General features: G+C 36.3%; 2 protein-coding genes across 2 annotated transcripts; both read right to left on the bottom strand.

The window, feature by feature from the left end:
* Positions 1 to 421: 421 nt before the first annotated feature.
* LOC306994068 (mucin-2) lies at positions 422 to 5,894 on the bottom strand (the record flags this gene model as incomplete). Its single annotated transcript, XM_079604375.1, has 9 exons — positions 422 to 2,090; positions 2,220 to 2,259; positions 3,242 to 3,361; positions 3,450 to 3,548; positions 3,683 to 3,808; positions 4,406 to 4,619; positions 4,737 to 4,816; positions 4,925 to 5,012; positions 5,862 to 5,894. The coding sequence occupies 6 exons, from the start codon at positions 5,892 to 5,894 to the stop codon at positions 3,541 to 3,543; spliced, it is 549 nt and encodes a 182-aa protein (XP_079460501.1). The 3' UTR covers positions 422 to 2,090; positions 2,220 to 2,259; positions 3,242 to 3,361; positions 3,450 to 3,540.
* A 6,246-nt stretch (positions 5,895 to 12,140) lies between these two features.
* LOC306993965 (intestinal mucin-like protein) lies at positions 12,141 to 21,064 on the bottom strand. Its single transcript, XM_079604191.1, has 20 exons — positions 20,392 to 21,064; positions 19,446 to 20,327; positions 19,110 to 19,273; positions 18,660 to 18,834; positions 18,310 to 18,545; positions 17,950 to 18,133; positions 17,523 to 17,703; positions 17,060 to 17,244; positions 16,872 to 16,941; positions 16,636 to 16,766; positions 16,508 to 16,539; positions 16,243 to 16,390; positions 15,913 to 16,005; positions 15,428 to 15,468; positions 15,187 to 15,306; positions 14,980 to 15,078; positions 14,748 to 14,867; positions 13,046 to 13,085; positions 12,774 to 12,891; positions 12,141 to 12,558 (listed from the first exon to the last, which is right to left on the bottom strand). Exons 2-20 carry the CDS (start codon positions 19,900 to 19,902, stop codon positions 12,378 to 12,380), a joined length of 2,775 nt encoding a protein of 924 aa, XP_079460317.1. The 5' UTR covers positions 19,903 to 20,327; positions 20,392 to 21,064; the 3' UTR covers positions 12,141 to 12,377.
* Between the last annotated feature and the right edge of the window lie 878 nt (positions 21,065 to 21,942).

Genomic DNA, 21,942 nt, shown 5'->3' with positions numbered 1-21,942 from the left:
GATGTCAACAGAAACGTACAAAAATAACTGAGGGGAATCTGTCCCGTCAGTAGCTTGACGACAGGGACCTCTTGTGGTAAGATGTAGGTAATACATTCCCCCCCAGGCCAGGTTCTGAAGGCTTTATGTAGGCTATATACAATGAAATTCAAAATCTAAAATAAATATTTCACAACTAAATAAACAATCTAACAAATATCAGTTTTAGATGCTTTTTTCACTATAAATATGAAATGTACTGGATATTACATTTAAGTATGGGCTACTGCAAGCATAAAATTATAAATGAATATACCGATAATATGTACAGGCAAAATTACTTTCAGATCAAAATTGGTACTCCAATTTGTACAATCAATGTAGGCTGACTGACACTTTTCTAAACCCCAGCCCCAAACTAAAAAAATTGATGCTCTTTATTATGCTTTATTGTGATTTTAATTCATTTCATTGGAAGGGAAAATACATCATTATATCATGCATTACAAAACATGCAAAACAAAAAAGTTTTTAAATGCCCCCTTCAAGAAATAACTTTACCCCCTAGAACAAACCTCAAAGAAAAAACTAAGTGGTGCAATATTTGCAAAAATTCTTTTAGCCATTAATGCACTACAACAATCAGTTTAAATAATAATAATTGTCATTTTCGGTTAGCCTATATATTTTAAAATTGTTGCTTTCTTAGTATGACAGATCAGCAAGAGTGAAAAGCAGGATCTTTTATCCGCAGTTGCTACTACGCTCCATAAAATGTTTGTAATTTTAACAGCATGAGACTGTAAAAGTGCTATGATAAAAACCTGTTAATTGGATAATGGCAACTTCCCTTACTTTATATGGTGAAAACCTGTAATGGATCTAACAGGACATTTTATTTTAATTTTACAGTAAAAAACTGTTAAATGTACGATGTAAAAGCTAACAACCATCTTATAATTTACAGTGAAAACTAATAAACTGACATTACCAAAACTCCCTGCGTTATATATCAGTTAATGAAATGTACAGGTTTTTACCACAAGTTTACCACAATTTTATATAGGGGCGTCTGTCATTGCAAGGTTTTTTCCAGTGTCTTCTTCACATTTGGTAGGAGTGCATGAGCAGCTCTCAACATACATGTAGTCATGAAGGATCTCGCTGCTATTGGCACACTTCAGCGTCACCTGTCGTTCACTGAATTTCTCCTCCTGGCAGCAAGAACAGCTGTGCATCATGATGTTCTCTTCCATTGAATACCTGTGCAGGTTTCCAAGAAAACACCAGTCATGTGAGTGTAGGTTTGGATGTGAGTTTATCCTAATATACAGTATCCACACAAAGGATTAAATGCTTAAGCAAACTGAAACATGTTTGAATTTCATTGGATACCTGACAAAATATCAAACCAAACGGCCAACAAATGAGTTAAATTCACTTTTCTGAGCTTTTTATTTTATTTTATTTTTTAGATCTTTTAGAAACTGGTTTCAATGTGATTTCTTTTTGTGGATTATATTAAAATGCGATATATAATACAGTAGTATGGTATAATATACTAGTATATAGCAGATTAAACCAATAGATAAATTATTATCCCACATAACATTAACATGGCATGAAATGTAGCAGTGTAAAACGCATCAAATATCTGTATTCTCTCTTGGTTTTGTCCTCTCTCACATCCGAGGTCTTGACCTTCTCTCAACAGTGTTCAATTAAAATTACACAACATCATTTTAACAATCTTTTGAATATTGATAATAAATAATAAGCTGATTTTGAATAAATACTAATCAAACAAATAACTACGAATCAATATTGACTTTTTTTCTCCTTAATCAAATTTAACCACATAAATAAATAAAACGTTTTAGACTGTATTCAGATATGTCCTAATTTTGGTAACCCGGCTGGGAGCCTAAAATGAATGGCAAATAAACGAGTTGTCATTAGTTTTACTCTGTAATTCTAAGACTTTTACGGTTCTTCTGAGAATTCGTCACAGTGGCCAGTGCAGGAAATGACTTCTACATCCTCGATGGAAGTGCAATTATTGACATGCAGACGGGTGACGTTCTTCTTCAGAACACAGTTGCTGAGTTCACCTGAGAGACAATAGAGGCAGACATGCATTTTATGCAGTGCATAGTATGCTATTTTTAATTTACTTAACATCTATTAAATGATCTGCATAAATACAAATACAGTTTTTGTTCAAGGAAACAGTATCTTACAGATCTTGCAGCATCCATCTTTGTCAAATTGCTCTGTTCCCTGTATAGACACAAATAATAGAAAGGAAATATTGCTTAGAAATTTTGTAAAGTATGGTCAATTCCCTCAAAACTATGGAAGCTTGATGTTAGATATGATATGAATTCATCCGAAGATGAAGTGATGATAATAAAAGAACAGTTTGCTGAATAATCTAAGTTGCGTATGTTTCATTTATCAGTCAGACTTCATCTCAAGTGAAGTCAGGCAATTCTGACTTTCTTTTTCACAATTCTGAGGGAATTTTTTTTTAATTCCGAGATATAAAGTCTCAATTACCTTTGAGAGTTGATGCCTCGCAATTCTTTGTTTAAAAAAGTCTGAATTGTGAGATACAACGTTTTTTTAATCCTGTAGTGGAAACAAAGCTTCCATACAAAACTTAAAAAATGATCACAGCCATCTGAACAAAATTCCTTTTCCAAAAAATATTGTACATTTTCTGTGATTTACTACAATTTACATGTTTTATTTTCTTGAAACATTACATGAAATTCTCTAACCCAAGGTTCAAACAGTTCAAACACTGCCATTTCGATATATTATATTTCGTCCCATACCATTTTGCCACCTGTGTGTAAACTGCAGCAGAATATCCAAGCGGCTCTTTTCACACAATTAAAGTGAATGTTGACCATGACTGTCAAGCAAGATTTTTAGTTTTTAAAGTGTACTAGAGATTTTTAGTGAACTGAAATTTGTTCCTCACAAAAAGAAGACCAGAACTTTTATAGTGCTTTTTTGTGGTCATTTTGAGCCCCCATCCTCTTTCATTGCTTGGAATAATATGATTGTGAGTAAATTATGAATATTTGAATGTGTTTCTATGGCTGTGATAATGTTTTGAGATCATTGACAAAAACTGAAATATGTCAAATACGTTATGGTTATACTCAAGCAGTAGAAGAAAGCAACAGGCATATATATATAAACAGAACCAGGGAGTAATGTGTGCTCCTCGAATTACAGATATTCTACTTACAGGAACACAGTCATCTGGATTGAAGGGTGGGCATTGTTTAAAGCTCTCTATTGTCATAAACGTGCCATTCCTTTTCAGACAGGTAGCATTCATACATTTGAAATTGTACTCTTTTCCATCCTAAACAAACAGAGAGAGAGGTACATGATTCATTGTCTGATGAACTGAACAAACAAAGAAAAGTTGGTAATGTTTTCATTGATTGTACCTTGAGAACATGTCTGGTGTTGTCCGGTGCATCATAAATACAGGCATCTTGTGTACATGTTCCACAGCACTCTCCTTCTTTTTTCTCATATTCAAACCCCTTGGAGTGAAAAACAAGATTATAGTAGTTTTAATAATCCACTGGCACCTTTTAATGCATTTAAAACATTTTTAAACAATACTTGGTAGAATTTTTTTTTTGCAAGCACATCTCTTGATATTGTGTGAAATTACCTTCAGGGCAGAAACAGCCGTCCACACAGTGTTCTTTACACATCAGACTTGCGTTTGGATCTTTGCAGGTGTTCTTGCACGGACTTCCACACTCCAGATATTGCATGTTTAGAGGACATGACTTTGCTGCTCCACAGAATAAGAATAATTAGTATATCAAACACACCATACACTATCAGGACTGTGTGCTGGACACATAAATTCAGTCAAATGTGTCCAAACTGATAGTGTACAGGTGAAACTTGAAAAATTTGAATATCATGCAAAAGTTCATTTATTTCAGTAATTCAACTTAAAAGGTGAAACTTTATATTTGGTGATATTAGCCTTTATTTGTTATAATTTTGATGATTATGGCTTACAGCTATGAAAACCTTTTCACAATATTTAGAATAGCTGTAAGGCATAATCATCAAAATTATAACAAATAAAGGCTTGAAATGTCTCACTTTGCATGTAATGAGTCTATATAATAAATTATTAGTTTCACCCTTTAAGTTGAATTACTGAAATAAATTAACTTTTGCACGATATTCAATTTTTTTCGAGTTTCACCTGTTGAGTTTTATACCACAGCATATAACTATTATTTATTTATTTTTAATCATGCCCATACATTCTGAAAATTCTAATATTTAGTTAAATATTGAGCTGTGAGTAATGGTAATGTCATTTTATTCCCACTGATTTATTTTCTATTGATCTTCCAGAAATGATACTCACGACAGAGCTGTTCTGTCCTCCATGTTCCTGGTTTTCCTCCAGCATGTGTGCACTGTCGTGAAATCTCCGTGAGTGTGTTGCAGAGACAGTCGTGATTGCCGTAACATTGACACAGGTCGTTCACACAGGCGTCTTCAAATGAACCCATGTCCATCACATTGTAACAGTCGCTAAACCCTGGACTGCTGAGATGCTGCTGGCAAACACTTGCCTGCTAAAAAGAAAAATGATTGAATGCAATGTTTCAACTGGCAAATGAGGTAAAACAAATGTACTTATATCAGCCCAAAATCTGGAAAAATTATTAAAAAACTCCTGATTTGTCTCATACCTGGTCGCACTGATCCCTGGGTGGAAGTATAACGTCCTCGCAGGATTCAGTTGGTGTGGACACCTTCCATGTGTCCGGACCTGAGAGGGATTTAGCTGGTTAATGCGATACTATTACTATGTGTACAGCGATCAGGTGTTTAGATGCAAATGTTTTCATAGGTCATTTGATCAAAACATCATGTGTACCGTTTTCAGAAATATCATCATTCTTGTTGCCGTTGTAGTTTCCACAGAGTCCACAGGTCTGACCTCGGTACTTCTCTGCAAGTTCAATCTAGGGAACATCATATTATAAGATGATGACAGTGATACAAATACAGTTTATTTTCTCAAAATTGGTCTGTCATAATGTTTGTTTATAGCAGTACAAACACACTTATTAAAATCAACATTGAACTGTCAGATACCTGTTGGTTCACTGTGGCTTACTTAGATGATTAATATTTGCTTTATGTTTTGTAGAACTGATATCCTGTTTGATGTTTAATTTTCCTAGACCTGCTTACTGTGTGCAACCAAATATAATGGCGTTAAAGGGTGTGTGTGATTTCATTATAGGGTTATGGATTCATTTTGACTCATTCTGAAGAAGAACCTGCACGAAAACTCTCCTGCACGGTTTGCTTTGTTTTTCTTTACTCTTATCGACAGATTTCATCAAATCAGTTTTACAGTTTTCATTTGAACACATGTTTGGCTCTTTATCTCACATTTTCATCACACATACTGTATAAAAGTATTTACTCAGTGTCATGTTCTGTAAGAATACTTTGCATTTAGTTTGTTACTTTCTCCCCCTAGTGGTCATCTGGGAGTAATTTATTGTGTTCATATATAATTCTTGCATTGCTTTCATTGGTTGATTTTATCACATGTTGCAGTCTGATCAGGAAACACAGTAGTTATATGAAGTTCCTAAACGTAAGTTAGGGAGGAGTGAGCCAATCTAATCTTTCAATCATCAGCCGAGTACAGTATATAAGCAGCCGCTTACCTCTCCCTAGCATCAGCTGTTCCAGTATCCCTCCACCTCCCCAAACTGGGGTGCTTCATCGAGCCCCTCTCCAGTGGACAGCAAGCCAAATAAGTTTAACCTAATATCTTAAAGATTTTATGGGCAAACAAACTCGTTAAATTCCATGCGGTCAGCTTGCATCTCTAGTCACTTTATCCTGTCTCCATTTCTGTTTGTGCCTTGGGAAAGCATCGCTTGTACGTTGTATTTGAATTTATAGTTAATTACATTGATACATATGTCATGTAAGAAGTTTGTGATGTTACTTGAATATTTGTTAACATGTGAAACTGCTATTGTAGCCTTTCAGCGAAGAGGTCTCCAATAGTTTGTTAGTTTAGCTGTTGAGCTGCACATACTATATTTACAAGTTATTTACAGCTATAAGTATTCCAGCTGAGTGTAATACATATACTGTATGTTACAACTTTGTAGCTTAAAGATATATAAAAACACTTTTGAGAGGTAGGTTAAATAATAAAATAACTGGTATTTGGATGGCTGATGACTCAGTATGTTCCACTCACCATGATGAGTCTAGTTATTCAAAGCTAGTCCAGAGGAATGCCGGAAAATCGGCCACAGGGTAAGTGTTCCAGACAAGTGCATTTATAAAAACAATTCTTAAAAATTATTTCGTTTATGAATAGTTCTCTAAAAGACAGCAGTGCATAGGCTAATTATTGACAGCTTTCCCAAATCATAAGTCTGCTACGCTATTACATATTTATAATTAGTGTACAGTATCTAGGAGTAATGTTAATCTAGTGCTAGTGATTTTTCCTGCATTAGTTATTAAGTTTTGCATGAATTGTGAATTTTTTTTCAGTAGTTCTCTGGGAAGTATTGAAAAATAATAGTTATTGATTAGTTATTAGTGAACTACCACTTAAATCTGTAAAAAATTCAGTAGTTCTCTGGGAAGTATTAAAAAAATAGTAGTTATTGATTAGTTAATAGTGAACTACCACTTAAATCTGTGTGCTATTAATTACTAATTTGTTAATCAGAGTTACTTGTTAGTTAACTGTAGTTACTAGATTGTTAACATTGTGTTACTCATTTGTTCCTGTGTAGTTATTCATTAACGAAGGATCCGTATTTGAAAGTGTTATCGAGAAATAAAATTTTTGACATATTAGAAGTCATTTTACTGTAAACCACCCCCCCCCCCAAAAAAAAAAAAAAAACCTGTTTGTTTCAGACCTCAAAATTTCCTTGTTAGTCCAAAAACAGCTTCTATTGAATCCAAGCGGATAAAACAACTTGTTTCGAATTTTGTTTCAAAGAGAGCGTCAAAAAATACCCCATTACTTCTAAATTATGTGTTCTGATATAAAAATCGTCCTAACATTATTAGTGGACCTCAGAGAACATAATGTTTTTAAAAAGAAAATGCAGTGTATGACCCCATTAACATATAGAACCTTTTTTTATTGATAAAATCACTTCTATTAGAGCTCTAATTTCACCTTCTTTCTGTGACCCCTCAGTCCCTGTTATCTGTTCTGCAACATTTGATAGGTTAACCTGTGACTTTGTGTATGTTACAGGAGATTGTTGGAAATTTGTTTGAAGCCCTCAGGTTCACCACAAGATGCTATTCCTCCTCGACTCTTTAATTAAGGAGATTTTTTTTACTATAGGACCGTCTGTTCTTGCAGTTGCTAATAGCAGCCTGTCCTCAGGTGTGGTCCCTAAAATTTTTAAACACGCTGTAGTGCAACCTCTACTCAAAAAACCTGGTCTTGATCCTACAGATCATGCTAATTTTAGGCCTATTTCAAAACTACCTTTTATTTCAAAAATCCTTGAAAAGATAGTCTGCAATCAAATAATGGCTTTTTTTAAAAGATAATAATATTCTTGAGGTATTCCAGTCCGGCTTCAAATCTTTACACAGTACAGAATCTGCTCTTTTAAAAGTTTTTAATGATATTTATTTAGCTACAGATTCTGGTAATTATGTTGTTCTTGTGCTTCTTGACCTGACGGCTGCATTCGATACTGTGGACCATGACATTTTGATTTCTCGATTGGAGCATTGTGTGGGCATAAAAGGCATAGCGCTTGAATGGTTCAGGTCATATCTGAAAGGTCGAACTCTCTGTGTAAGCTGTGGGAACTCTGAGTCCTCTTCTGCACCTCTCTCTTGTGGGGTCCCGCAGGGGTCAATTCTGGGTCCTCTTCTATTTTCACTGTATTTGCTACCGCTAGGCTCAGTCAGTAATTAGGAAGCATGACATATCTTTTCACTGCTATGCTGATGATAGTCAGATGTACATGCCGATTAAAAAGAATGTCAGTTCGCTAATAGAGTGTCTAGACGATGTTAAAGCCTGGATGGCTACTAATTTTTTAAGTTTTAATACAAATAAAACGGAAGTGATGATTTTTGGTGGTACAAATGGGACTAGTTCCATTGAGCTGGGTGCTTTGGCCCAATATGTTAAACCAGTCATCACTAACCTAGGGGTTAAAATTGATGCTCATCTTAACTTCGACAGCCAGATTAGAGCAGTAGTAAAAACAGGATTCTTCCAGCTGAGGCAATTGGCCAAAGTAAAGCCTTTTTTAGAAAGACAACAATTTGAGACAGTAATCCATGCCTTTATTACTAGCCGGCTGGATTACTGTAATTCACTTCTCGTGGGGGTTAGTGGGTCTTCATTAGCTCGTCTTCAAATGGTGCAAAACCCTGCAGCACGTCTCTTGACAGGAGTACGTAAATATGAGCACACACCCGTCTTGGCGTCGCTTCACTGGCTGCCTGTACAGTACAGGATTCATTTTAAAGTTCTTTTATTTGTTTTTAAATCATTAAATGGTCTCTGAGTTAGTAGATATTCATACACCCACTCGCTCTCTTAGGTCAGCCAATAAACTGCTCCTTCACGTGCCCAAAACAAAACGTAAACTCAGAGGGGATCGCGCCTTTGCTGTGGCAGCTCCAAAATTGTGGAATGACCTGCCTCAGACGGTAAAACAGGCCACTTCACTAACTCACTTTAAATCTCTTTTAAAAACGAATCTATATTCCTTGGCCTTTAACACCAGGAGTTGACATTTTGCATGTTATGGTTTTTAGGGGCCAAGCACTGAAAGTGCGGAGGCACCTATTGTTTTCGTTCCGGTTCTTATTATTATTATTATTATTATTATTATTCTGCTTCTTCCGACTGGGCGTCTATGGCAGCCCATAGAAGCGTATGCGGGAAAGTTGTTCCGGTTTGACATTCTGATAGAGGACATTCCCAACAGTAATTGCACCAATTTTGGTGTCTCTAACTCATTCCCTCTAGCGCCACCACCTGTCCAAAGTTTCACTTATATTATGCTAATAACTTTTAAACCGTAAGGCCTATCAACAAAATTCTTTTTTCCTCTGATTCCTGAGCTCACGACGATTCGACTGGACCCTATGACGTCATTTTCCGTCATAAAAATATGGCCGCCATTTTGAATTGTCCAAAAAACCTTCTTTTGCAAACTCGTCCTAGACGGTTTGTCCGATTTGCACCAAAATTGCACCAGATCATCTTCAGGCTGTGGGGACAAAAAGTTATGGAATTCAAGTTGATTCGTCAAACCGTTTTCGATAAACGCGCAAACAAATTTTACGTAGCGCTTGCGAAAACAGACATAAGGCTGTATCTCCGCATCGCTTAATCGTATTCAAACCAAACTTCCTACATGTCATCACAAGCATGACTTGAGGCTACATGCTGCGTTTCGGCGCAGCGCCACCTACTGGTCTGGAGATATGAAAAAAGGCTATTTTTGCTTATAACTTCTGAACGGTTTGTCCAAAAATCACAAAAGTGGTCTCGTTAGATTCAGGGCGTCATGTTGAGTTGACTGATATCCAATTTTTCCATATCGGCCATTTTGGCTGTCGGCCATTTTGAATTATGTGCTAAAATGCTGTATTTTATGAACGCATGAACGTATCGTTACGAAACTCAGTATGGGTCATCAGTACAAAGCCCTAAAGGTACTCAAAAGATTATGAGACAGCGCCACCTTTTGGTCAAAAGTTATAATGAAATTTCCAAAAATGCTAATAACTTTTGAATAAATTTGCCTATAGTAATGACACTGATCTCAATAGATTCCTTGGGTTATGCTGAAATCATAGATACCAATTTTGCCATAGTCAGCCAAACTTCCTGTCCGCCATCTTTATTTTCTTTTAAAACCTACTTTTTCGAACTCCTCCTAGACCGAACGTCCGATTTTCACCAAAATCGGATCGTGTCATCTCCAGACCGTGCCGAGTAAAAGTTATGGATTTCGTGTCGATAGACAAAACCGTTTTTGTATACCGCAGTGGCAAAGTTGAGGCATGATGCCAAAATGACTATTCAGGCTTTATATCTGCAATGCCTTGACAGATTGACACCAAACTTTGTATGTGTCATTGTCACTTCACTCTGACATTATCACATCAGTTTCGTAACTGCGCCACCTATTGGTCGAAAGTGATAATCATATTTTTAGTTAATGTATCAACCATTGTGCCAAAATTCATCTTTAAATGTCTTCAATTGCTCCTTGCTGCAGTGGGTCTCACACTCCCAGCCACTTTGGCATGTCTTGTCGTCTTGCTTGCGCTTGGCCCCGGTGATTGCTGCTTGCAGCTATATTTATTATTCTTCTTCTTCCGCCATTGAAGTCTATGGCAGCCCTATGAACCGCTTGCGGGAAAGTTGATTTTATTTGACATTCTGATAGAGGACAGTCCCAACATTAAATACACCAATTTTGGTGTCTCCAACTCATTCCCTCTAGCGCCACCAACAGTCCAAAGTTTCACTCATGTCTATGCTGATAACTTTTGAACCGTAAGGGCTAGAATCAAAATTCTTTTTTCCTCTGATTCCTGAGCTCACGACGATTCGATTGCACCCTATGACGTCATTTTCCGTCATAATAGTTTTCCCGCCATTTTGAATTTTCCAAAAAACCTACTTTTTCGAACTCCTCCTAGGCCGTTGCTCCGAATTTCACGAAAATTGAACCAGATCAACTCCAGACCATGACGACAAAAAGTTATGGAATTCAAGTTGATTCGAATTACCGTTCTTGAATACCGCGCAAATAAATTTTACGTAGCGCTTGCAAAAACAGACGTAAGGCCGTATCTCCACAACGCTTTATCGGATTCAGACCAAATTTGGTACATGTCATCACAAGCATGACCTGAGGCTACATGCTGCGTTTCGGCGCAGCGCCACCTACTGGTCCGGAGATATGAAGAATTTATATTTTTGCTTATAACTTCTGAACGGTTTGTCCAAAAATCACAAAAGTGGTCTCGTTAGATTCAGGGCATCGTGCTGAGTCGACTGATATCCAATTTTCCCATATCGGCCATTTTGGCTGTCGGCCATTTTGAATTATGTGCTAAAATGCTGTATTTTATGAACGCATGAACGTATCGTTACGAAACTCAGTATGGGTCATCAGTACAACGCCCTAAAAGTACTCAAAAATTTATGAGACAGCGCCACCTTTTGGTCAAAAGTTATAATGAAATTTCCAAAAATGCTAATAACTTTTGAATAAATTTGCCTATAGTAATGACACTGATCTCAATAGATTCCTTGGGTTATGCTGAAAACATAGATACCAATTTTGCCATAGTCAATCAAAGTTCCTGTCCGCCATCTTTATTTTCTTTTAAAACCTACTTTTTCGAACTCCTCCTAGACCGAACGTCCGATTTTCACCAAAATCGGATCGTGTCATCTCCAGACTGTGCCGAGTAAAAGTTATGGATTTCGTGTCGATAGACAAAACCGTTTTCGTATACCGCAGTGGCAAAGTTGAGGCATGATGCCAAAATGACTATTCAGGCTTTATATCTGCAATGCCTTGACATATTGACACCAAACTTTGTATGTGTCATTGTCACTTCACTCTGACCACATCACATCAGTTTCGTAACTGCGCCACCTATTGGTCGAAAGTGATAATCATATTTTTAGTTATTGTATGTGATTTTTCAACCATTTTGCCAAAATTCATCTTCAAATGTCTTTAATTGCTCCTTGCTGCAGTGGGTCTCACACTCCCAGCCACTTTGGCATGTCTTGTCGTCTTGCTTGCGCTTGGCCCCGGTGATTGCTGCTTGCAGCTATATTTTTATATGTTTTTATTTTTAACTTATTTCACTATGTATTTTATAGTAAATTAGCTGTGCTGTGTTATATTTTGCTTTGTACAGCACTTTGGGCTACTTCGGTCGTTGTAAAGTGCTTTATAAATAAAGTTTGCTTGCTTGCTTGCCTAATTGTGAAGTAATACCAGTTTTCTTTTTCCTAATTACTTTTTTGGGGGGGGGGGGGGGGGGGGGTTAATACAGAATACTGAATACTGTTTTGTTGGATTTTATTTTGCTTTATTATAGTCATCATTCATTTCAAAAGAAGGAAATGTACAGAATCACATTTTGCATTTCTAAAAAAGAATCAAAATGTTCAAAATACCCAGAAAATGCCCGGAGAGATAATAGTTATAGAAGGAAAAGCTGAATGGTGCAATCTTTCACCAAATTATAATTGTTTAGCAATTTCCTGGAATCATAATCGTAGCAGTAGAGCATACACTGAACAAGATCTTTTATCCAATGCTATTCTTGTCTTCACACAAAACTGGAGTACATTTGCAGCTGTCTATGAAGACGTAGTCATGAAGGATCTCGTTGTCATCGGAACACTTCAGCTTCACTTTTTTAATGCGGGTTTTCGTCTCACGACAGCAAGAACAGCTGTGCTCCATGATGTTCTTTTGCATTGAATACCTGTGCAGATTTACAAGAAAAACCTCAGTCAGATTATTATTAAAAAAGCTTATTCCTAATCCAGTTGCGAGTCTTGGATAATCAAAACATATTTCATGTTTGGAGACATGTTTGGCCTAATGCTGCTCTAAGTTACACTTGCATTCAATATGAGTGTGTAAGTGTGAACTATATTTCACAGGTCAATGATCAATTAGATGTGCATGTGCTCTCACATTGAAACGGTTTCACAGTTGCCACTGCAGGACGTCACTTCTATGGGTTGGACAGACTTGCAGCCATTTACAGTAACGTCTGTGGTGTTCTTCTTCACAGCACAGTTCTTGAGATCACCTGATATATTAGAGGTAATAGGACATCATTTGAATATTACATATTGTTATCAGTTAAACTGGACCTTATTCATGAAAAGCAGAACAAATGTCGGTGTCAATCATTCATGAATATGGACCATCAGGATATTTTGAAAAAGGAAACAATTTCTCACATGTGTTGCAACATCCATCTTCATCGAGTCTCATTGTTCCCTGTTCAGACAAATAGAGCCTTGTTTAAAGGTTGTGTAGGTAAGAATTGTGTAAAGAACTTTTTTTCAAATTGGCTTAAACTGTCTTTATATACCAATACATAATTAAAATGTAAGTACTTTGAAAAAGAGAGTATAAAAATTGAGTGACTAGTGTATTTAATCTTCAAAAAACACTGCTCATTAATTCCATTCGGGACAAAACAAGTGATTGGCTTGCGCGACTGTCACTCTCCGTCGCCATGACTACCGCCGCTATTATTGGCTCTGCGCACGTGCGCGCAGTCGCGCACCCGTTTTTAGGTGGGAGTGAATGGAATTAATGAGCTGTGTTTATTGAAGATTAAATACACTAGAGTCACTCAGTTTTTTATACTCTCTATTTCAGAGTACTTGCATTTTAATTATGTATTGGTATATAAAGACAGTTTAAACAAATTTGAATAAAAGTTTTTTTAGACAATTCTGACCTACCCTACCTTTAAATGTCAACGTGTCAGGATCATAGTTAAAGTAATAGTTCACTCAGAAATGTGCACATTGTGTGGCTGTATGACACCATGGATTTTTTCATTCTGCAATTATTTTGCAAATGTGTTTGTCTATACAGTCAATGGGGCCCAAAACATCAAAATATATTTTTGTGTTCCACAGATGAAAAAGTTATACAGGGTTGGAATGACATTAAGGGTGAGTGGATGATGACAAAAGTTTAATTTTCGAGTGAACTATTCACTCTTTTTGAGGTCAATTATTTGTAAAATTAAAAAAAGGGTTATAACCTACCTTATATTAATACCTGGGTTAGTTCACCCAAAATTTTTAATTCTTCCATTTACTCATCCTAAACAATCATGTCGTTCCAAAACCTGTTTTTAATGAAATCTGACAAATTCCACAACTACCACTTTGTACCACATTTAGCATTATCAAAAGGTTCATAAAGAGATCGTAAAAACGAATCGTATGAATTGAGCGGTTTAGTCAAAATTTCCGAAGAGACACGATCGCTTTATATGTTGAACAGATTGAATTTAGGTTTTTTATTCACAGATGAACATTCATCAACACACACATCAGTTGTGGTAAACAGAAACTCAAGCATGTTCGCTTGACGTGTAAGAACGTGTTTTTTTCATTCTCGTGTTACGCATCACGTTTGAGCTTCCTCAAGAACCAATGAGGGTCATTCTCGTGTTACGCATCACGTTTGAGCTTCCTCAAGAACCAATGAGGTTCATTCTCGCACATCTGGCAAGTACGGTTGAGCTTCTGTTTATGTTCGCTGATCAATATTTATGTGGATAAAGGTCTAAATTAAATCTGTTCATCATATAAAAGCGATCGAGTCTCTTCAGAAAATTTTGACTAAACCGCTCAATTCATATGGATTAGTTTCACAATATCTTTTTGAACTTTTCAAAGCATCAAAGTGGTAGTTGTGTAGCTGTCAATACAGGGACATTTTTTCAGTTTCATTTGTGTTTTGAAGATGAACAAAACACGATGATTGAAGATTACGGGTTTGGAACGACATGAGGGTGAGTAAACAATGACAAAAAATGTTTTTTGTGAACTATCCCTTAAGTGTTAGCAGGTAGCAACAGCCACACAAAATACAAACAACAAATGCATCAAATGTTGCTTAAGATATTGAACCCACGGGCACACAGTCATTTTGATTGATGACAGGGCAGATTGGCACGGTCTTCTCTAACATGAACGTGCCATTGACTTGAAGACATGTCACACTTTCACATTTGAAGCTGATGCTCTCTCCCTCCTACAAAAAAATAAAAAACATTAAAAAGATAGGCTACAAGAAGATCAAAGAATAGAGCAGATAATTTGTCAGGTGAACTGAGAGTGTAAAGGAAAGTTTGATAATTGTGTACCGTGAGAATGTGAGTGGTGTTGTCTGGCGCAGTATAAATACAGGCATTTTGCTCGCATGTTCCACAGCACTCTCCTTTTTGTTCCACCTCCTTATAGCCCTTGGAGTAAAAAAACACTTTAATAGTTAATATATTCTTATCATTTAGAAGTTTCCAATCAATTGTTTGATAAAATTATGGTTCACAAGCAAAACTTTAAATTATTACCTCAGGGCAAGGTGCACAGATTTTAGAAACACACATGACGCTGTGTAGTTGAGTCTTTGGGTCTTTATCCATTTGACAGTCACATTCAACACAAGGCTCAGGGGTGATTTTAGCCCCAGGCTAGAAACAAGAGATTTCAGAGTCAGAAACGTGGAAAATATTATCACTATTTCCTTTTGCTTTATTTTAAATACCAAGATTTTCCCAAATTTACTTTATTAATGTGAACTCATGAACTCACCTGGTACTCAGTGTTATTGTACACACAGACGTCTTTGGGCACTGAAAATCAGAAAAAAAAAACTATTTTAAAGTAACTAAATCAGTTAAATAATAATGTACGCTAATTTCGTTTTTTTTTAATGAAAAATAAAAAAGGGTCATTGTTATGCAGTACGCATCTTCATATGTATTGATAAAATATTAATCGCACCATTTCTATGGATAGAAATCATATTATTTAGCATTATCAGTTAAGGGAACATAATTACATAATAAGTAATTACATAATAATTACACTACTAATTTGAGATGACGTTGCCATTACCATATCCTTTTAACTGGCAATTTATGTCATATTCCAGATTTTTCGTGGATGTGGAAATTTAAAAACATGGACTCAAAAGTTGCTGCTTAACTGGAATGACTCACAAATCCGTTTTTGTTTGACAGCTAAATTAGTAATTATGTAAGATTTTAATCCACAGAAATTTATTTGGGACTTACCACAGGGTGGACAGCAACTGCCTTCAGTTGTATTTGCTGCCAACTCAAATCCCACATCACATTTCTTCTGAAGACACAGCTCGAAATCACACACTAAATGGTTTGAGATGAAATGGGGAGTCCTTTTAAATGATTTTTGCATGCATGTATGTATGGATAGGTCAAAGGTGACACTAATTGTGAATTTTGTCATAAAACAATGTTTTATCTGTATTAGACTGTGAGTGCCATCAGCAGGATGTATTTTTAGTGAATTATCTTTAGCAAGTTGTGCAAATTTTTATCTAGGTTGAAATGATGCACCATTAAAAATGTTTAATCTGGACTCACCACAGGTTAGGCAGCAGTTTTCAATTATTAATTTTTGTTCTGATCCACAGGGTTTATGAGTCGGACAGCTGACAGGCACAGTTGTAATACCAAAGGTCTCATTGGAGCATGTGTATTCAGAACAGCCCATGGTCCATGTATCCCCAGGCTACAGAAGGAAAACCAAGTAGATGATGGTTAGGAATCGTGGTGATAATGAAATGCTTTGGACACCATTGACTTTCTTGAATATTTTTCAAAATATCTTGTTTTTGTCTAGACATACCATTCTAGGTAATCCATCAGGGCCGATACAATCTACATGGAGGGAATACAAACCAAATCAATGAAAATAAGACACAAAGGTGCATTCATCTAAAAAACAGAGAAAGTAAATGAAGCACCATGTCTTACCGCAGTAAGCTGTACAGTTATCTACCGTTGAACTAACTTGATATGTGTTTTTAGGACAGAAACAACCTTCCATAAATGTTTGAAGACAGTCCTTGCTTTGACATTCTTTCTCCACAAATAAATCATTGTACCTATTGGTGAGTTAATAGAAGCACATCAGACATGAAGTATTATGATTCCAGCACTTGTTAAGGACTGTTGTTTTGTGGATATGGAGTATTGTAGAGCGAGATTACCTTGTGCTGCAGGTTTTTTCTATTTTAGGCCCACAACCCTGGTAGACTTTGTGACTGGGGCACTTGTATTCTGTTATAGAAAACAATGACAATCAAGTTTCAGAGTCTTCTCAAGTAAAACATGTAGAAGTTAACCAGCTTAAAGTACAATAAAAATGCAGTAAAATGGTTAGGTTCATTCTACTTACCACACATTTTGTTGAGTTGATCTGATGTTCTCCAGTCTACACAGATACCCTCCTTGCCACATTGCTGAGCATACGCTTCCAGACTGGTACAACCAGTAGAGTTCTGTCGCATGTGGCACACATCAAATTTGCATGCCTCATAATAACTTTCATAAGGAATGACCCCATGGCATTTCACAAACATACTGTGAAGAGACAAATTTTGATTTCAGGTATCTTAAAGGGACAGTTCACCCACAAATGAAGATTCTGCCATTTCTACACACCGTAATGTTGTTCCAAACCTGTATGATTTTTTTTTTTTTTTTTTTTACTAAATAAAGTCAAACAGGTTTAGAACAACCTTAAGGTGAGTAAATGACAGTTTTAATTTTCATGTGGTAGCTTATTCCAAAGGGAAAACACTTTGTACAAAATAAACTTGTTTATAACTAAATGATTAAACTTTGTGGCTTTTCCTTACCCGCTCTTGATGAGTTCACAAATCTTCGGGTGGCAGGGGGGTTGAGATGGAGGTGGAGATGGAGGTGTAGGGATTTTGCATCCTGGTGGGACCATCCAAAGCTGTGCCATGTTCACACACGATTGATCGATTTTTCCATCAGGACGTCTGCAGTCATTTGCACGGTTGTTGTCGCAAACCCCTGAAAAATTTCATTTTAATTATACTAAATCTGGATTTAGAGAGGAAGTAATGGAACAATTGAAAATACATTTATTTTTAATTAATTAATTAAAGTTCGGTTACAGTTATGGAAAATCTCATTTATTTGTTGCACGGGTAAACATGAAATGAAACTGACACATATTATACTTTGTACACATCTTACAGACAGAAAACTAATTTAAGTTTTATTTGTTGCGACAAGAGATCTCTGATCGGTACTCACCGCACTGTCCCTCTGTATTGCCATTAAAATAGGAGAATGGGAGATTGATCTGAAAGCCTTGATGATTGACCAAAATATCAACGTTGATTTCAGTGATGTTCACAACTACTGCCATGCCAGAGGTGATGATGAAGAATTGGTCATTCTTGTAAGTTAGTTGTTTCTTTTCATCATTAACATAGACCTATGTGAAAAAAGGTCTTACTGAGTTATGACGAAAATTGTTCTCTAGAGTACGGTGTTATTTTGCAATGTGTCATGATTTGATGTGAAATTTTGTGTACTTTTGTTTTCAATTGATTAGAATTTTGCTTGTTTTTCTGGAGCCTGTGAATGTTTTGCTTTAATCCTAAGACTTACCTGGACCCCTTTAGTGTTGCTTGTCAGCTTGATTTTATATGATTTGTAGTTCACAATCACATACTCTGGGCAGGCGAGATTACTTTTAACATCACAATAATAGTTTTTAACATGGACACTGATATTGTATCTTGGGATAATTTCTTGGAACAAAACATATGTGCAGTTTCCTTGGAAAGCATAGTATGTTCCATCAAAAGTTTGGTAATGTGGGTCACCCCAGCCACTGCATTTACCTGTCAAACCAAGTTACACCAAATAAGGCAATGGCTAGGACAATTATTTATTTATTTTATATTAAGAAAATGTACTTAATATAAATATTTAATATGAGCAAGACTTAAACTTACATTCACACTCATACTTGGAGCAGCATCCATTGTTATAAGGCACCTTCTTAGCTGGAATTTCATTAGTACATGTAGGTATGACATTATCAGATGTATCACACGTTAGAGGTATTGATGAGACGCTGCCATTTTTGCATGTTTTGTTTTTGCAGTCTTCAATCCAGGATTCCATATGCTGGATGACACAAGCAGATCGATGAACAGAGATTAATAATAAAAAAATGGTTTCAGGTATTATTTCTTTTATTACCAGATAATACTCCAGTCATCTAACAGTTTTACAGAATGCAATTAATTATGTGTTGTATTACAACAGATATTATCATATCAAATAACCATTACAGGCTATTATGTTATTGTTGGTCTTGAGAAAATAAATGCAGAAATTTTGTAGAAATTGTACACGTGTTACTGCATTAGTGTACTTCTGCTAAACTCTTATTAAATTACCTTTCTGCCGATATCTGTACAGTTTTTTGGAGGTGTAGGTGGAGGTGTAGGTGTAGGTCGAGGAGTTGGGCATGGCTGAGACGTTTTCACAATACCACAAGTGGAGTTGCAGGTGGCAATGAAGCACCAACCTGCTTTATCCGTTTGATTATAGATGGTTGACCCTATAATTATAATTAAAGGATGTGCGAGGGAGGTAAACAATATAAGAGATGTTTTAACAAGTGGAACCTGAATGTAATGTAGGATCAAGTTATACATGCACAATGATTAAACAAACTGTAAATAAATAAATAAATTAAAAATTTGAATAATTACTGTTTAAGTAGCACTTACCTGCTGAGTATATTGAATTTAAATAAGTGCAGTTACATTGATGTTCTGTCCCAGGTTTTATGGTTGTGAGAGTTGGCCCTGTATGCACAGTGTAAGGACTTGTATAAGTTTTTGTTGATGTGGGTTTTGTTGTGCCAGTAGTTGTACTAGTTTTAGATGTTTCTGTAGACGTAGGTATCATTGATACAGTAGTTGGTTTGGTAGAAGTGGATGTGATTGTGGATGTCTTTGTTGAAGTAGGTGTTGTTGTAACAGTTGTAGGTGTTGTTTCTGTTGATGTTGGTGTTATTGTAACAGTTGTAGGTATTGTTTCTGTTGACGTAGGTGTTGTTGTAACAGTTGTAGGTGTTGTTTCTGTTGATGTAGGTGTTGTCGTAACAGTTGTAGGTGTTGTTTCTGTTGATGTTGGTGTTATTGTAACAGTTGTAGGTATTGTTTCTGTTGATGTAGGTGTCATTGTAACAGTTGTAGGTGTTTCTGTTGATGTAGGTGTTGTCGTAACAGTTGTAGGTGTTGTTTCTGTTGATGTAGGTGTCGTTGTAACAGTTGTAGGTGTTGTTTCTGTTGATGTAGGTGTTGTTTCTGTTGATGTAGGTGTCGTTGTAACAGTTGTAGGTGTTGTTTCTGTTGATGTAGGTGTTGTTTCTGTTGATGTAGGTGTTGTTTCTGTTGATGTAGGTGTTGTCGTTACAGTTGTAGGTGTTGTTTCTGTTGATGTAGGTGGTGTTGTTTCTGTTGATGTAGGTGTTATTGTAACGGTTGTATGTGTTGTTTCTGTTGATGTAGGGGGTGTTGTTTCTGTTGATGTAGGTGTTGTTTCTGTTGATGTAGGTGTTGTTTCTGTTGATGTAGGTGTTGTTTCTGTTGATGTAGGTGTTGTTTCTGTTGATGTTGGTGTTATTGTTACAGTTGTAGATGTTGTTTCTGTTGATGTAGATGTCGTTACTGTAACGGTTGTAGGTGTTGTTTCTGTTGATGTAGGTGTCGTTACTATAACGGTTGTAGGTGTTGTTTCTGTTGATGTAGGTGTTATTTCTGTTGATGTAGGTGTTGTTGTGACAGTTGTAGTTGTTGTTGTTTCTGTTGATGGTGTTATTGTTACAGTTGTAGATGTTGGTGTCGTTGTAACAGTTGTAGGTGTTGTTTCTGTTGATGTAGGTGTTATTTCTGTTGATGTAGGTGGTGTTTCTGTTGATGTTGGTGTTATTGTTACAGTTGTAGATGTTGTTTCTGTTGATGTAGATGTAGGTGTCGTTGTAACAGTTGTAGGCGTTTCTGTTGATGTAGGTGTCGTTACTGTAACGGTTGTAGATGTTATTTCTGTTGATGTAGGTGTTATTTCTGTTGATGTAGGTGTTGTTACAGTTGTAGATGTCGTTGTAACAGTTGTAGTTGTTTCAGTTGATGTAGGTGTTGTTACTGTAACAGTTGTAGGTGTTATTTCTGTTGATGTAGGTGTTATTTCTGTTGACGTAGGTGTTGTTACAGTTGTAGATGTCGTTGTAACAGTTGTAGTTGTTTCAGTTGATGTAGGTGTTGTTACTGTAACAGTTGTAGGTGTTATTTCTGTTGATGTAGGTGTTGTTACAGTTGTAGATGTCGTTGTAACAGTTGTAGTTGTTTCAGTTGATGTAGGTGTTGTTACTGTAATAGTTGTAGGTGTTATTTCTGTTGATGTAGGTGTTATTTCTGTTGATGTAGGTGTTGTTACAGTTGTAGATGTCGTTGTAACAGTTGTAGTTGTTTCAGTTGATGTAGGTGTTGTTACTGTAACAGTTGTAGGTGTTATTTCTGTTGATGTAGGTGTTACAGTTGTAGATGTCGTTGTAACAGTTGTAGTTGTTTCAGTTGATGTAGGTGTTGTTACTGTAAAGGTTGTAGGTGTTGTTTCTGTTGATGTTGGTGTTATTGTTACAGTTGTAGATGTTGTTTCTGTTGATGTAGGTGGTGTAGATGTAGGTGTCGTTGTAACAGTTGTAGGTGTTATTTCTGTTGATGTAGGTGTCGTTACTGTAACAGTTGTAGGTGTTGTTTCTGTTGATGTAGGTGTTATTTCTGTTGATGTAGGTGTTGTTGTGACAGTTGTAGTTGTTGTTTCTGTTGATGTAGGTGTTGTCGTGACAGTTGTAGTTGTTGTTTCTGTTGATGTAGATGTTGTTACAGTTGTAGGTGTTGTAATAGTTGTAGGTGTTGTTTCTGTTGATGTAGGTATTGTCGTAATAGTTGTAGGTGTTGTTTCTGTTGATGTAGGTGTTGTCGTAATAGTTGTAGGTGTTGTTTCTGTTGATGTTGATGTAGGTGTTGTTTCTGTTGATGTAGGTGTTGTTTCTGTTGATGTAGGTGTTGCTTCTGTTGATGTAGGTGTTGTCGTAATAGTTGTAGGTGTTGTAGTTACGGTAGTTGGTGAGGTAGTAGTGGATGTGACTGTGGACGTCTCTGTTGATGTGATCGTTGTAGAGGAAGTACAATAGCCTTTACAACAGTATACACGGATTTC

This window comes from Phoxinus phoxinus (genome assembly GCF_949152265.1).
Source record: "Phoxinus phoxinus genome assembly, chromosome: 25".
NCBI classification, from domain to species: Eukaryota; Metazoa; Chordata; class Actinopteri; order Cypriniformes; family Leuciscidae; genus Phoxinus; species Phoxinus phoxinus.
This window is presented reverse-complemented; position numbering and strand designations above follow the sequence as displayed.

Bases quoted from the DNA above. Each gene is read 5' to 3' on its own strand.
- LOC306993965 (XM_079604191.1), bottom strand. From the start codon at position 19,902: ATGACACCTACATCAACAGAAACAATACCTACAACTGTTACAATAACA. The intron at 16,767-16,871 runs GTAATCTCGCTC...ACTCACCAATAG, and splicing joins GAAAAAACCTGCAGCACAAG to GTACAATGATTTATTTGTGG. The intron at 16,006-16,242 runs GTGAGTCCAGAT...CAAACCATTTAG, and splicing joins AAACTGCTGCCTAACCTGTG to TGTGTGATTTCGAGCTGTGT.